This window comes from Emys orbicularis, chromosome 9 (genome assembly GCF_028017835.1).
Source record: "Emys orbicularis isolate rEmyOrb1 chromosome 9, rEmyOrb1.hap1, whole genome shotgun sequence".
In the NCBI taxonomy this organism is placed as follows: domain Eukaryota; kingdom Metazoa; phylum Chordata; order Testudines; family Emydidae; genus Emys; species Emys orbicularis.
Genome location: NC_088691.1, coordinates 14,750,420 through 14,767,820, shown reverse-complemented (window position 1 = coordinate 14,767,820; position 17,401 = coordinate 14,750,420). Strand labels below are relative to the sequence as shown.

Sequence of the window (17,401 nt, the reverse complement as noted above, 5' to 3'; positions counted from 1 at the left end):
AGAGGAGTTGCTGTCTGTACTTTTATAACAGGCTTGGAAATTCTGCTATTCTAGAATGTATAGTTTGAAAGACAGATATATTTCATCTCTTTCCAACACGGCAGAAAAATATAGCCTACAGAATAGTGACTTTTTTTAACTGATAGTGGTCTTTTAGTTAATTTACATCTTTCAACAAAAATAATATACAGTTAAGTTATTCCATTAAAATGAGCATTATTTCATATATGGATGTGGATTTCTTTGAGAAATGAATCAACTTGCTCTTCAGTGGTGGCTTTGATGTATTTTTTTCAGTTTTGAAAACAAATCTGAAACATAATAATCAGATTTACATATTTAGAAGCTATTTCATTCTTTCTGCTATAGTCACTGATGGACTGATGGGTATTAGTATGGTCCTCCAGAGAATTTACATATGTAATATCTAAATAAATAGAATTTTGTTTAATTTCTTGACATAATGAATCTTTGTGAACTCTGTAAAACATTGCACTCTGTCTACTATGCCAAAAACATTAAATTTATGAAGCAGTAGGACACAGCGTGTTAAGATTTAGTTTTGTGGTCTGCACTGGAACACAGGAGGTGCACTTCACACGCTTTCCAAATTAGTGTAGTCTTTGCCTTGCAAATGATAGTGTCTAAATATTGGAGGTGTATAAGTTGAACTCTGTTGAGTTTTCTCCACCCTTGTAAAGTAAGATGGATGATATCAGATTTTATACAAGGCTGCCCCCTTTTTTAAACAAAAACCAACACTCACCATATCAACAAATTAGGCTCCCCTCTCATTGGTGTGCATGCAACTCTAACATTGCTTAGAAGAACCAAATCCACCATGCATAGCCAAAAAAAACCAACAACAACAAAGAAACCCACCTCAAGGTTGTACAGCACAAATGCTTGTTAACTTCCACAGTACAGAAGCCACTTGTTGGTTCAGTGTTAGTATTGTTCCTAAAATTATAAACAATTTTTAAATTCTTCAGATAGTTTGAAATGTGTAACCTCTAGATGACAGAGCTGAACATCTCAGTTATTGAAATTTTCCCTAGCAATATATTAGCAAAAACGAATGCTGAAAAGGATGTATTGATTTTGGGGACTATTCCTGATGTTGACTAAATCTTCTTTTAAAAGGTTTGGGGTGAAATTTTGGCCCCATTGAAGTTAGTTGGAGTTGTGCCATTAACTTCATGGAGCTAATATTTCATTCTTGAACTTAAGCAAAATGAAATAAAAATGAATCTAGAACCCTTCAGTTAACATAAAATGCTTAAGAATAATTTAAAATGCTTTCATTTCTGGTTTAAGTAATGAAAGTATTGATACGTGTTGACATTTTCCACTACAATTTCAATTTTTTTCAAAAAAACTTTAAAATGAAAATTGTTTAAAGAAAAAATCTTAAGGTACATAATAATGAGTAGCTGAATCTTCATTTAGGCATTACAAATGTTGTGTGAAAAATATTACATTCAAAACAAATATTTGAATTGTTACTCTATATATGCAACAATGCATTTGTATATGATTAGTAGTCATATACTGTATACAGCTAAAAAGATACAGATATTAAGATGAAACTTCGGTGCTACAAATTGGGAGTATTATACCATTTGTGGGCAGTCCATTAGATATAGATTTTTCTGAAGTAACTTTGATTTGAAATTATACCTATTCAGTAGTAATAGACTAACTTAACAGTCATATAATTCTACAATTAATATGAATGTCTTTTTTGTAGTTTCAATCTGATGGAAATAAACAAGAGGATAAAGATAAAATGGTGAGTTTTGGTCCTGGAAATTACTATAATATTTCTTTTACAAATAACCTCTTTTCATTCACTAGTAATGTCATACAATTGTAAATGAAAAACTTCCTAAAGTTTGTGCCTATGCAGTGCTTTTATTTTTTAAAACAACTTAAAAAGAAAAAAAGCAGCAAGTGAAAACTTCACATAGTTGCAACCCACTCTTCTTTCTTGTCAGAAGATAGTCTACTTGCTTGTTCAAGGATTTCAGAGCTTCTCAGGAGTATGCTTGATTCTGCTCTTTCTGGTCTGCGAGAAGAAATCTCGTATCTAATTATGAATTATAATTAGACAAAATATTTATTTTCAACAAACTTTTTCCTCTCTGTATAAACTGTGTTTTATTGTAGGATGAAAATTGGCTTAGAGTTACAGTGGTTTTGGGATTTTTATGGCTCACTTATGTCAGAACAATGATACTTTTTTTTTTTTTTTCTTATAAGCTATAAATCTGTGGTTGTCTTCACCAAATTCAAACAATGGATTTGTCTCCTTATTGGCTGCTTCCTGCTTATAAACAATCATGAAAAAGATCTTGTCTTCTTCCAGTTTCTGCATAGTCAGTCTGATATTCTTCCTGCTGGGCTGCTATTATTTTATATTTTATATTTTATTATTTTATAGTAATGGTCTATTGACTGTATTCTGTCTCTTGCTGATTTTATCTGGGAAAAGTGTAGGAAGATCAAGGAAAACAGTAAAAACAGTAATTAGAGCAGAAATTGTGGAGATATTTTATAGTTAGATGGCTAGTTACTATTAAAGTATAATCAGCTAATCCCAGGAAATTAATTTGCCTCTTGACTCAGTGATACTCCTGTGAGATCCAGTTTCTCAGCAAGCATAGGAATTCACCTGTAAAAGGTCTGTTATTGAAGCAGTTCAGTTTCCTACAGCATCCTATTTCTCCCGTATTTCACATACCACAGTTTTGTGACTTTCTGAGGTATCAGAACAGGAAAATGTTTGCACAGTGCTGCCCAAAAGTGTTGGAAAAAACCTGTGTTTCTGGTAATTGTATAGTTTGGTCAAAGTAGTTTTAGATTTTTCTGAGGCACTCAGCTTATATTAACAGTTGTATTGTAGCATTTTAAGTTAGGCCCTTTGCTTAAAGATACAATGTCACATTAAAAATAGTAGTTTTATGAGACGGTTGTACCACTGTTGCTACATGCAATGCCTAAGATTACCATAACTAGGTTTGGAAAGATTAGATTTTTATCAGTGAACGTCTATTTCACTGTATATGTACAAACCAAAGAAAAATATTTCCATTGATAACCACAATTTACAGATAGACAAAGTAAGAAAACTGCTGCTTGAGAATTTATTAGAATTTAAGGATGTTTACTTTCTATCTTCTGATACGTGATGTTGATCATTTGTGTTTTAATGGTTATAAAGCTTTAATTTTTTGACTCTCGACATCTATTGTCGTTAAATTGTCTGACCTCTTTATTAACTTAATTCCCCCCATAATTTTCTGTAACTAAAAATTTAAATTGATAAAAATGGAAAAAATGCTTAAAAATAAAAAATATTATCAATTGAACTAAGTAAACAAAAATCTAGTTCTGCCAAGCCTAACCGTAACTAACAGAAATAGAGAAAATACTTTTCTATTTTTAATTATTATTATGATTTTTTTTGCTATATCCCTGTTCGTATGGGTATTAACCACAGTAAAAGGGAAAATAATTTTTTTTTTAATTTATTTTTTAAAAAAGATGGAAATGTGATTGTGAAAGTACAAATTGGCAGGGAGGTTTCAGGAGCAGGTGTAATAACTGAAAATATTCACATTTTGAAAATTGACGAGATTTCAAATGGCAAGTTGTCCATAAAGACAGTCATAATGTAGTATAGGACACCTTTCTATTGGTTTAAAAATTACTTTTTAAAACAATTGTAAAAATTACTCTCTCATACCACTTGATATCAAAATAAAAAAGTGACTTATCGCATCAGTTGGAATTTTATCAATTTGTTGTTTTGGAATTATGAATGTAAACCACTGACTTTTTCTACCACTTCCCTCAACACTATATGGCTAATTCATTTAGAACAGTGGTTATGAGTATCTAACAAAATATTTCTGCTTAAAACCAGATTTTGTAAGGTAGATGTTTTTCCATATAAATAGGAAGCCACAGGTATATCATGGGGCATAAACCTTAGACATTTTATTAGTTAATCAAGATAAATAACTTCACATTGACAGTAACTTTTTTTGAACTTGTCTCATACTAATAGGTTATTTTGTGCTATGTTTTTTTGTGTTTTATCTCAGGAGATTTTGTTTAGCTGTTTGTTAAATATTACCGACCAAGTTTTGCTCCCATCTCTTACTTTAATGGACTGCAATGCGTGCATGTCCGAGGAACTCTGGGGAATGTTCAAAACTTTTCCATACCAGTATCGGTGAGTAGCATAGAATAAATTTTTATTTCACATATGGCAAGTCATTTTTTTTAACTTTTCAGATTGAATGATGCTCCTTTTTCTTTCTCCCATTCTTATCATTCCAAGCTATCGTCTCTATGGACAATGGAAGAATGAAACATACAACAGTCACCCACTTCTAGTGAAAGTTAAAGCTCAAACTATCGACAGAGCCAAATATATCATGAAGTAAGTTATGCTGGATTTCATATTTTGCAGTTAAAAGTTAATGAGATTTTAGAAGTAACTTTCAGCTGTTTCATGTAGGTGTCACAGTGAATCCTGCCAGCGTTAATACTTGACAAAGATGATTCCTATTTACAGAGTACATGAGTCATTAAATGCCTTATGAACAGGGAGTCTCTGAAAATTAATGTTTTGTGATTCACTGAAACTTCAATGAATAAATAATGTCAGACTGATTGTTTTGTCAAATTAATGTTCAGCAAAGGTTTTTTTTCATTTTTGTCAAGACTATGCCAAGTGAAATTAACTTATATTAATATCTTCTATGGGACATTTCTTGCACAGAATCACTTTAAGAGCTCTCTGTTTTCTGCAAAAATTTTCTTTAGAAACAATGCATTGTAATGCAGGCTATCTTGATTGCTGGGAGGATCTCCTAGAATCTCCCAAATCCTTCCCTGTAGACAGCCGTACTTCATAATTTCCATTCTGTGGGTTTTCCTTCTTGTGTGGTGTATTTTCTCCCAAGCCAAACTCAAATGGTGATGTTTGTCATCATCCACACACACGGAGTTAATTTTAAGTTGAAAAATTATGTGTGGTTGAAACTTACAGTATGTGCATTTGGAGTCCCTCTTTGCAACTCTATCTACTATGTCAGGGATTCATGTTAAATCCTTTTGTTGTTGCATGTGTGAACTGAACCCATGTGGTTTTACCCATGCTATGGTAACGTGGTTATCATGTGATTAGAACTCTTCCCACATGCAAGACAAAATCACTTCATAGATTCATAAATTTTTGATTTGCAGATTTTAAGGCCAGAAGGAACCATTATGATCAACTAGTCAGATCTCCTGTGTAACACAGGCCATAGTCCCTCACCATTTTCCTCCCACACAGTAGATTTGGATGGTTCCTTAACATTATTACCATATAAGAAAAAGTAGGAAGTATTACATATTTATAACCATGTTAATACCGATCATGTGCTCTCACTGGCTACCAGATATCACTGTGTTTCTGCAGAAATACCCATGAACATGCACTTATCCCACATACAGAAGAAACATGTTGTTTTTGTGATCAAGTGATTTAGTATACAACTTAATAACAAAATTTTTCAAGTGACAGTGAGGAAGTCAAAACATGAGTGTGAGGAGGAACCAAAAAATACAAACATTAAAAGATGTGTATATACAGTGCTAAAGTATCCCAATCTGCTTTTGCCAATTTAACTCAATGCAGACTGGCACTGCTTTCAAAGCAGCCATTGGGGTGAAACAAGGCAAACTGTTCAGTTTTGCACAGCAGTTTTGATAGAGAAGTGAGGAATACTGTATACATTATTGACATTGCAGTTGGCAATGCACTCAGTACATTCTGTTTATCTTTATCTTTATTTATGTGGCCTCCCATTACCATATTATCTCAGCACCTCACAATCATCAGTGTATTTATCCTCACAACATCCCTTTGATGTATGGAAGTGCTATTATCCCATTTTATTGATGGGGAACTGAGGCACAGAGATCAAGTGACTTGCCCAAGGTCACATGGGAAGTCTGTGGTAAAGCAGGGAATTGAATACAGTCTCCCAACTCACAGACTAGCACCCTAACCACTGGACAGTTGGCACTATGTTTTCATACATATTTTAGAATAATTAGAAGGTACACTTCAAATTATGATAAACTCTAAACTCAGTATATTAGATATTGAAGTTTAAATACAGTTTAATCAAGTATACATTATATTCATACTTTAGGATATGAAGTACAGCAAGAAGAATAACAAGACAATTTTAGCCAATACTGTATAACTAACTGAATTCAGGCTTACTGGTAGCATTAGTCCTAAGGAAACCACATTTTTTTCAATGCACTGTTGATAGAAAAACTGAGACACAAGTTTGTGTTTTTCCTCCTTAAATAACTTCAACTGTTCACTTGAATTTTCACATAGTCATACTTTATTTTGATTATACCCTTAATGATAAATGTTTTCGATAAAGGCAGTTTTGAAGAGAACAAAATAAATCATTTCAAAACACAGCAAGAAATATTAGCATTAAATACCTATTCTTCCTTTTCTTTAGGGCAGTTTGAATTAACTCAGTTTTGCTTTTGATTTGGCTTTCAAAGCAGTGAAGTCCTTGAGAAATTACTAGAGACTGCAATGCTGCAGTAATATAGTGCTATGATCCCTGAAGCAGAAATGACGCCAATACATGTGTAAAATTGCTGAAGTACCACGCTTCTCCTATTATATTTCTATGAAAAAATTACTTAGTCTTACATTTCAGTATTAAGCTTGCAGCTTCATTATCAAATATTCTGAAAGTGAAAAATTCTGAAATCCCAACAATGTTTCTTCTGTTAACTGAGGATAATAAAATTAATTAATTATTTAACTGACAGTTAATTAGATTTACAGGAATGAGGATAGCATAAGTTAATTTTTCCTAACATAAGAGCTCTGTGCTTGTGGAAGATATCAATGCGATTGGTATTTTATCTATGGGGCAGATACAAGTCTTTGGCAGTGGGGGGACGTTTACGTTGTCCTGTGGCCTGTACACTGTAGGGACTAAGGGTAATTCAGTCCCTAGCCCTTTTGCCTAGTCTACTTAGAAGTACATCAGTTAGTGCCGGTTGTCCACTAGACACTGTGTTGAGATTGCCAGCTCTTATGTGTAGGCAATGGAATAGTGTCTAGATTTTTGCAATTTATGCTAGACTCAGATTGGAAGCCTATAGATGAATTTCCATTACCAATATTCTGAGCATTTTTGTCAACTATTTCCTCTCCAAAAAAAAAAAAAAAAAAAAAGGATTTAGGCTATCTAATTGGTAAAGGTGTGTTTAGGAATAAGATGTACATTTGTGAGAGAGAATAGTAAAATTACTAACACCCTGTAGGGTGACCAGACAGCAAATGTGAAAAATCGGGACAGTGGGTGGGGGGTAATAGGAGCCTATATAAGAAAAAGACCCAAAAATTGGGACTGTCCCTATAAAATCGGGACATCTGGTCACCCTAACATCCTGTGAAGGAGTTAATTAACATAAAGTATCTCTTCTTTTGCAGGCGTCTAACTAAGGAAAATGTGAAGCCTTCTGGAAGACAAATTGGGAAGCTAAGCCATAGCAATCCAACAATTTTATTTGATTATGTATGTGATGTGATATGAATATGTTTAAGTATGTATGTGTGGACCTAATCTGTCCTTTCCTTTCTAATGTGAACAGTCCCATTTTAAGTCATTGGGGCTCGTGTGAGGAAGTGTTACAGAATGAACCCTAGGCATATATATTTAAGGGGAGGATGGATTGCATATTTTGTGCATGTATTTTAGTAAATTGGAGAAAAGTGCTAATTCTATTATTCTTGATTTATGATAGGTTTTAAAAACATGGTAATTCAGTAGAAATGTAAAAATATACACTGAGATTTGCAAAAGTGACTAATAATTTTGGGTAGACAAATTGAGAGAGGCCCAATTTTCAACAAGTCCTGATCACTTACCCTCTGAAAGTCAGATCCCTATAACGTGTCATGTGTAGGGCACTCAAAAATTGAGGCGCTCAATCACTAGTCACTTTTTAAAATGTATATCATTGTGCTACTTCAGCTTAATAACAATAACCGTGTGATGTCAATCAACTATTGCATCTTTTTTTTTACTTGTTCATTTTGGTTTCTATTTTAATTTCTTGTAGTAAAATCTTAAGTGGTTGAAAACAAGAAGTAAAGCAAACAAAACCCCTTTTCATTTTTCCTCTTTGTTAGCTTTCAGTATGACAATCAGTGGCAGCAATTCTTATTAATGATGTTTAGTTTTTTTGAGGATGGAGTGTTATTTATTTGTATTAACATTTAGGAAAATATATATACAAGAGCAGAAACTTTTTGGGGATTATGTTTTCTGTTAGTCTGAAGGCTAACACTATCACTCATTTTAAAGAAATTGCTAATATGGAAATATTTTTACATGATCAGTTGCACTACTGTTTTGTGTGTGTGTGTGTGTGTGTGTGCGTGTGCGCGCGCCACAGAAATCAAATGAGATTACCTTCTGCTACAGAAGCAACTGAAACATTTTGTTGAAATGGGTTTTCTTTGTTTTATGTTTTTAAAACATAGGTATAAATGTTGACCATATTAGCCTATTTACTATAGTAGGTAATGATCTAGGAATTTCTAGGTTTACATGAGATGAAGGGAATGTAGCACTGTCTTAGTTTGGCTGACTAAATCTTATCTTTTTCATTTTTGTTGTTTTCAGATTTTGTCACAAATACAAAAATATGATAATTTAATTACACCAGTTGTTGATTCATTGAAATACCTCACTTCACTGAACTACGACGTCTTGGCATGTATCCTTTATGTGTAAAATACATGTGCTAATTGTATGCCTTGTATCTTAATCCTTGATTGTCCATCTGCCCATCACTAGGTGTTGTTTCATGTTGTAGCTGTACTTTGCTATTCACCTTTCTGTTAGGTCTCAAGGTCTTGCTGTGGAGCTCCTAGGCTGGGGAACTAGCCTTTTCCACTTTCCAGCCTTTCCCGCTTCCTGACATTGTATGAAAATGCTCCTTTTCCAGAGCTATTTTACTATTTTAATTAACATCTGCCCTTGTAGGATTCCCATGCTTCCTAAATGATGAGGTGGTAATTGTTTTTTTTGGAAGATTGGTTTTATTGTGTCTTTATAATCTTATATGGTTATTTTTCAGCTGTAATTGTCTTCAGCGACCCTAATCTCTTAGTATATATCATGTTTTAGGATGATGCTTTCTAACTATTCAGGTATAGTGTTTGCATATTAGAATTTTTGCAGTTGAAGGGACAATTGTACGTGGCTGATGGCAACTCAAATGGAGATAACTTATTTACCTTCTAGGGATATCTTTGGTTTAAATAATAATTGTAAAGCAATTTAAAGATGTACAGTATTATTGTTAATCATTATTATTAATGCTTATTTCAAAGTTACTGGGGAAAAATATATATTCTTTAACTTTGTAAAAGACTGCATCATTGAAGCTCTGGCAAATCCCGAGAAGGAGAGAATGAAACATGATGACACTACAATTTCTAGCTGGCTGCAGAGTTAGTATTTTTGTTTTATTTAATAAATTAGTGTTTCAGGTATTTATCACAGCTGTTACTTTATCAATTTATTTTTCAAAGGAAAAATCAATATGGGAAGTAAAGGCAATAGAAAATATTAAATGGGAGTGTTAGCAATGCATAGCTGAGTAAATGCAGAGGATAGTAATCTTATGTTGAAATAGATGATGCATAACTTTCAGTCACAGCTATTTCTCCCTCTCCATCTACTTTAGGTCTAGCTAGTTTTTGTGGTGCAGTTTTCCGAAAATATCCGATTGAACTTGCTGGTCTACTGCAGTATGTAGCAAACCAACTAAAGGCTGGAAAAAGGCAAGTCTGACCTATTTAATTTGTATAACACCCTCTGTTTTAAAATTTACTAGTTGTTTGACAACTGCCTTTTGCTGATGCAAAAGTGCTGGTAATAGTAAAGCTATACTTGAATACCTGTCAGAAAGTTAGAGAGCTTAAAGTACCAGGGAAAGAGAACATATAGCTGTAATATTTTCCTTTAGTATGTATGGTTATGGCATGTTCTTTTGAGTCAGTGTTTGTCGTCTTTCATGCACTGCAGTACTAGAACCTCTGGTTGATCCTGAATCACTGGAATACTTATAGTATATACAAGTATACTTAATTTAGAAAAATGTATCTACAACTATTAGTATTCAAGAAAGGTAATCCTTATAGTTTCTCTTATTGTTGTTCCCAATATCTTGTCTGCAAAAATGTCTTTAAATTTTTCATTTTTTTTTACGTTGAATATTTAAATAATGTAATATATTTAATGACTATACAGTTACTTGCTGTCCAGTTGCTCTTTGGATCTCCAGCTTGTCAGCACTGATGGTATCCTTTTTTCGAAAGTTTCAGTTGTAAACAAACTTTACAGCCTGAATCCTTTCTTCTTTCCCCTTCCACTGCTTAGTGCACCTTGTTTCTTTTCCTGTTTTTTATTGTTTAATGGGTAGTTTTGTCATATTTGGTAAGTATGGATTTATAATATATTCCTGTATTATGAACTCTTTTTTCTTAAAATTTGGTGAAAGATAATTTATGAATGCTAATAGTGAGCTACTAATTTATTTGAAATAGTTAAGATCTTGCATTTTTGGTTAAAAAGAGAAAAGAAAACACAATCCCTGCACCAGCAGTAAAATAGGGGCACTTCAGCACATAGTTTTAGGGCTCGGGGAGTTGAAAAATGCAGTCTCTTCCTTCCCCTCAACACAGACAACCTTGTTTCACATGTGCGTACCAATTCCCACCTTATTATGTACTCTGGTAATGGTACAGTCACCACTTAACTACAGAAAGTAAGGTAAATAACTTTTCCCATCCTACCTCAATATTGTGCAAATATCTTATAAATGCGGTTAACTTATTAAATAACAACATACAATGCAGTATTCGGGGATGGTGAAAGAAAACTATACTTCCCTATTTTAGAAAGGTTGTTTAGGGTGTTCATATTACTACTTGTGGACTTTCATTAAAAAGTATAGTAACTACATGACAGATAGTAATAGTCCAAGTGGTGTAGTGGATAGAGCATGAGATTTGGATCCAGGAGGCCTGGGTTCTAAGTCTGGCTCTGCCAGTGGACTGCTGGGTGACCTCAGGCAAGTCACTTTCCTGCTCTGTGCCTCAGTTTCCCCATCTGTAAAATGGAGATAGTGAACATTATCACCTAAAACCAAGGTCTCTATCCACTCACTCTCTTCCATAACTTAGCCAGGGTAGGCAGGGATGGTGTCCCTAGCCTCTGTTTGCCAGAAGCTGGGAATGGGCAACGGGATGGTTCACTTGATGATTACCTGTTCTGTTCATTCCCTCTGGGGCACCTGGCATTGGCCACTGTTGGAAGACAGGATGCTGGGCTAGAAGGACCTTTGGTCTGCCCCAGTATGGCTGTTCTTATGTAGGACATTTTCTTGGTTACTGAAATCAACAGCAAAACACATTTGATAACTAGAATGAATTTCTGACCTCGATGGTTATGGATGGTACTAGACATTTGGAACAAGCCTGCAATAAGAATTCCTACTGGCTGCAGTTTATTTTAAATTCTGTAGCCAGAAATGTTTTGTGATGTTTTAGATGTTAGAGTTTTGAGTGAGAAATTATGGTAAAAGAGCTTTATAAACAGTTGTATATGTTTAGTTGTTTAGTAAAAGGCAGAGATGTGATCTGTCATTATAATTTGCTGCCCTTTCTTTTGAGTTGAACATATCAAGCAAAGGTTTCAGAGTAGCAGCCGTGTTAGTCTGTATCCGCAAAAATAACAGGAGTACTTGTGGCACCTTAGAGACTAACAAATTTATTAGAGCATAAGCTTTCGTGGGCTACAACCCACTTCTTCAGAGCATAAGCTTTCGTGGGTTGTAGCCCACGAAAGCTTATGCTCTAATAAATTTGTTAGTCTCTAAGGTGCCACAAGTACTCCTGTTATTATATCAAGCAAAGTTAGATATTTCTTGAGGAGGTGGCCATTGTGGCTTTTCATATCTTCTGCACTTTACAAGTGAGACACACGTTTAATAGGTCAAGGTGAGATCGCTACATTCACTTTAGGTTTCTGTCATTAAACTCTCACTGTGTACACTGAATCTTCTTTAAAAACAATTATTTAATTAAAAGCAATTATCTGAGGATTTCTCATTAATAGTTTTTTTTAATCTGGTTTGGTTGATATATACATGAAATGCATGTAAAGATAAGAAATACAAAGGAAACAGCTGTAGTTTTTTGTAATTAATTTGTTGGTATTGTAAATAAGTGGCACTGTACCTGTTACTGTTTGCAGGCTTGGATCCCAATATTTCTCTCCCGCAGAACCCTGTGGCCCTGGTCTTGGTCCATTGGAGGCATATCACTTTTACTATTACCTGTAAATTTTCAAAAACAGTTTTTCTTTCAGCATTTAGCAGTGTTCCTGAACCTTAATTACCTTGTGAAAAGGAATGTTGTGTTTGTGTTTTGGTCTTGTTTCACTACAGCAATTTTAACACACAATGGATTTATTTTGTATTAGCTATTGTAAGTAACCATTTCTGTTGCTCATAGTATTTCATTTTTATGTAGTTTTTATTTTTCTTCCATGCAGCTTTGACTTGCTCATTTTAAAAGAGGTGGTACAAAAAATGGCTGGAATAGAAATAACAGAAGAGATGACAATGGAGCAGCTAGAAGCCATGACTGGTGGAGAACAGCTAAAAGCTGAGGTGGGAGTGCAGATTAATTTACTGGTTTTATTGAAGTTCAAGAAATTGGGCAAATGTTGATGGATTACTTATACTGTCATAAGTCATAAGCTGATACTGTATCTATTTACTATTTGTCTATTTTCTATAATAAAGTGATATTTCTTAAATTGGAATACCTTAACTTCTGGTTTTCTTGCCTTTCTGGACAGGGTGGATATTTTGGCCAGATCAGAAACACTAAAAAATCTTCTCAGAGATTAAAAGATGCATTGCTTGACCATGATCTGGCCCTTCCACTGTGCCTGCTTATGGCTCAACAGCGAAATGGTGTGATCTTTCAGGAGGGAGGGGAGAAACATTTGAAGCTAGTGGGGAAGCTGTACGATCAGGCAAGTAGAAACAATTACATGTTTACATTTTAAAATAAAAAGGTTTTTAATTCTTCAGTTAAGTTTAGCCTGCTTATTTGATATAAATACTGCATAGCACAGTTTTTACTGTCAAAATAGGGTTAGGCCAGGTTACCCTGTTTATCTGATCTGGTTCTCAAGAAATTTAATTTTAAGGGCTTTTTCAACGTTTTCTTGCTTTATCTTCACAAAGCCTTCCTGTTTCTGATTTTTAGAAGTCAGTGGTATCTTACCTGTCATTCAGTATTTCTCATTTTGGGCCTCTGTGCTGACAGGTGCAAGTGGCACTAAATTAATTTAGAATCTGTATTGGAAGCTCTCAGGTGTGTGAGGTTAGATTTTTCTTTTTTTCCTGTGACCTCATTAAAGTATCTTAAATGGAGCTTTTGTCCATGGGTAAGCAAGACCTTCTGTTGGCCATAGGCTCAGCTACAACAGCCAGTGCACAAAAATAATCAAGTTCTGTAGGCTTGCTCTTTCTGTGGGCCATCCTCAATGCTGGATCTCCATGCAATATTGTATTTTCAACAAAGAGCACTGGAGGTTTCAAAAAAATGTATCATGATATAAAATGTCATGGTTCTATGTGAAACTTAGACTTTGATTTGCTCTGGTGTTTTGCTTTCTTTCTTTCTTTCTAATATTTGAAATGTCTGTGCTGACATGACAACAAAAGGAAAAGACAAAAAAATTATTGAAATAAGTTAAAATCTTAATTTAGTTATAATTTGCAAATTATTTTAAAATATTCTCCTAATTTTAGCAGTTTTTCTAAAATCCTCAAGGGCCACAATAAAGGGTTCAAAAACATTTAGAAAGCAGAATGTTGAATCTTAATTGGGCAGAATACTTTTAGAATTGAATACATTTTTGTGGCGAATATATTTAGTTGCAGAACATGGGGCTGGATTAGTTTTCATTAACAGCATGTAGTATGGAAAGAATTAGCATATTGTGTTTTTAGCTGTAGTTTAAAGTGTACCTTTCAGGAAAGTGACTAGTGGCTTGTTACCTATATATGTATTTGCCTTAAAAAGGTTGATATTTGTTAAACCTGCCTAGTTTTCCCCCCACAAAAACCCGTAAATTTTCCTCTAATTCTTTCTCTGTTTCAATTCAGTGCCATGATACTCTGGTACAGTTTGGTGGATTTTTAGCATCCAATCTAAGCACAGAGGATTACATTAAGCGAGTGCCTTCTATTGACGTTCTCTGTAATGAGTTTCACACACCCCATGATGCTGCATTTTTCCTCTCCAGGCCTATGTATGCACATCATATTTCAGTAAGTAAAAGCATTCTTTTTGTCTACTCTCTAGTGCTTTAGTGTTACCAGTTATCACTGAACTCCAGCTACATTTTGTCCACCTCTGTTATGTTCTCACTGACAATTGCATGTAATTTGGGAGCTACAGTTTGCCTGTAGAGTTGGGAAGGAATGTTTATTTAGAGGTCATGAGACCTGGGTTCTGTGTCTATTTCTGCCACAAACATTTCTTTGTAACCTTGGACAAGTCACTTAACCTCTCTGTGCCTCAGCATTCCCAACTGTAAAAACACAACTATGAACCACCAAATACCTCTGTGCAGTGGAAGTGCATGATAGTGGTGTGGGTAGCTATGCTTATACTTAAGTTTGCCCAACACTTTCCATTGCAAGATCCTGTTCTTAGTTGCTTATAATTTGCCAAACTTAAACAATTAAGGATGAGGTTATCTATGCCAGGAGTCTGCCTAAACCTGTTTTTTTTTCCTGAAGATTTCCGCTAAAATTATTTTCTGAGAATGACAATAGGGAATATGTTTTTCACATGTTAAAGAAATTCTTAGAGCTGTTTTGTAAAGAAGCTCTTGTGCTTGCATGCTGTGGAGCCAGGGAGTTTTTGCAAGGGAGTCATCCTGCGGTCACAGATGTGCCTTTGGCGTACCTGTGAAAATTTACTCACGCTTGGCTGAGTATGAGACTCTTAAAAAACTACAGTTTGCACATATTGAATAGAGACTTGTTAGAGTTTGGCAGCTAAATTTACTGAAGAGTCCATCTGCGCTGAGTATACTCCACCCCTTCATAGCTCCTACATGCTGACTACATTGCACATGTTTCATCCCTGGGCTGCAGGGATTGAGCAGGACTTTCCCTGCAATTGCTCCTCCCAGATACCAGCATACAGGAACTGAGAGCAGGGAGATTCCATATGGAAATAAATGGGTCAGAGAGGTTCTTCATCAGAGAAGATGGCAGCCTTGATGGTGCAAAATCAGAGCCATTCACCACCATAGAAATGTTCAAAGTTTCACAGGCATTTCTTTAATGTTTGGTTTATATATATATATAAAATTGGGATGGGGGAGGGCGTAAATCTATATCTATACATTTGATAGAGTTTTTCTTTGAATGATAAATGACATTGAGTAGGAAACAATGATTAGATATGTAAAAACAATGCAAATCACAAATATTTTTCTTTTTAATCTTTAGTCAAAATATGATGAACTTAAAAAAGCTGAGAAGGGAAACAAACAGCAGCACAAGGTTCACAAGTACATCACGTCATGCGAGCTAGTGATGGCTCCTGTTCATGATGCTGTGATCTCCTTGCACCTTCCTAAAGTTTGGGATGACATCAGTCCTCAGTTCTATGCTACATTTTGGTCTTTGACAATGTATGACCTTGCTGTTCCACATAATAGCTATGACAGAGAAGTCAATAAACTTAAAGTCCAGATGAAAGCTATAGATGACAATCAGGAAATGGTATGTTTGTGCTTGCAAACCATTTAAAATAGTTGAATATTTAAAATTTACTTTAATGTTCAAATTGAAACATAAATATCTCTAAACATGACATCCAATGAAATCTTACATTAAAGATAGTTGTAATCACTGTTCTGAACAATATAAAATGTCAGTTTTATGTACTGATACCATTTCATACTAGAATTTTTCGAAATGTCAAAGTGTGTTTAGTAGAGGTTCTCTTTTTGATTTTGTGCCTGTGGTAACAAGGTACAAATTGTTGCAGGAAATACAGTACATATCAAATGCTGTTTATTTTTGCTATAAGTATTTCAATACAGAAAATCTTGTTTTTCCTACATGGTGTAGCTCAGGGGTTCTCAAACTGGGGGTCGGGGGTCACGAGGTTATTATATGGGGGGGTCACAAGCTGTCAGCCTCCACCCTAAACCCCGCTTTGCCTCCAGCATTTATAATGGTGTTAAATATCTTTAAAGGTGTTTTTAATTTATAAGGGGGGGGGGTCGCACTCAGAGGCTTGCTGTGTGAAAGGGGTCACCAGTAGAAAAGTTTGAGAACCACTGGTATAGCTGGACTATATTTTGTTGAACAAAAATGATGTTTTAGCAGCATACCACAATAAACTACTTTTGCAGCAATTAAACACTCAGGCATTTAACTACTAATTTATCTAATTCAGTAAAGCAGATATCTATCTTTTGTACTCCTTCTTTACAATGAACATTATCACGTAAATATTTGCAGGTGAAGGTTCAAGTCTAGTAAAATGAATTTTACCATAAGAGAACCTACAGCCCTTACTTGGTTTGAACACTTGATGACTTCACTGAGTAAGGACTGCAGAACTGCTCTCTGATTACGAAAATAAAGTTTGACATTTGTCTTCAGTTTAGAGGCTCACTTAAGATCTCCATCTATGAATGTTGTGGTTAAAATTAGGTGAATGATGAGATAATTAAAGCAGGGTATAGTGGGGGTGGAAAGACTGCCAGAGCAACACTTTATTTTATTGTTTAGATGAATATTTATTTGAAACTTGTTTGCGGTAAACCAAATCTTCAATCCTTGTTTTTTGCATATAGTAGGGGATGATAAATATTAAAGTGAAATGCATTGACATTTGTAGCCTCCAAATAAAAAGAAAAAAGAAAAAGAACGTTGTACGGCCCTTCAGGACAAGCTTCTTGAAGAGGAGAAAAAGCAGTTGGAGCATGTGCAGAGGGTTCTACAGAGACTGAAACTGGAAAAGGATAACTGGCTTCTGGCAAGTAAGTATGAGAAACTTTGGCTGTTTTCCACAGTCACTGCACTTTCTATATCTAAATTACAAAGTTCTGCTCACTTGACTCTTGTTATACTAGCACTGTAATCATTTGTTTTAAAATCGGTTATTGACATATATTATCAAGATAAGTCAACTTTAATTTCAGTGTTGTGTTTTATTTCAAATTCTAGG

General features: G+C 34.6%; 1 protein-coding gene across 1 annotated transcript in view; it reads left to right on the top strand.

Moving 5' to 3' along the window:
* THOC2 (THO complex subunit 2) overlaps positions 1-17,401 on the top strand; it is a 114,693-nt gene that overhangs the window by 61,254 nt on the left and 36,038 nt on the right. Inside the window, exons 14-25 of the mRNA XM_065410718.1 lie at positions 1,751-1,792; positions 4,110-4,240; positions 4,349-4,450; positions 7,538-7,622; positions 8,736-8,829; positions 9,488-9,568; positions 9,805-9,901; positions 12,678-12,795; positions 12,987-13,166; positions 14,308-14,472; positions 15,667-15,942; positions 17,072-17,213. Coding sequence (XP_065266790.1) covers positions 1,751-1,792; positions 4,110-4,240; positions 4,349-4,450; positions 7,538-7,622; positions 8,736-8,829; positions 9,488-9,568; positions 9,805-9,901; positions 12,678-12,795; positions 12,987-13,166; positions 14,308-14,472; positions 15,667-15,942; positions 17,072-17,213 — 1,513 coding nt within the window. The remainder of the gene's footprint in view (positions 1-1,750; positions 1,793-4,109; positions 4,241-4,348; positions 4,451-7,537; positions 7,623-8,735; positions 8,830-9,487; positions 9,569-9,804; positions 9,902-12,677; positions 12,796-12,986; positions 13,167-14,307; positions 14,473-15,666; positions 15,943-17,071; positions 17,214-17,401) is intronic.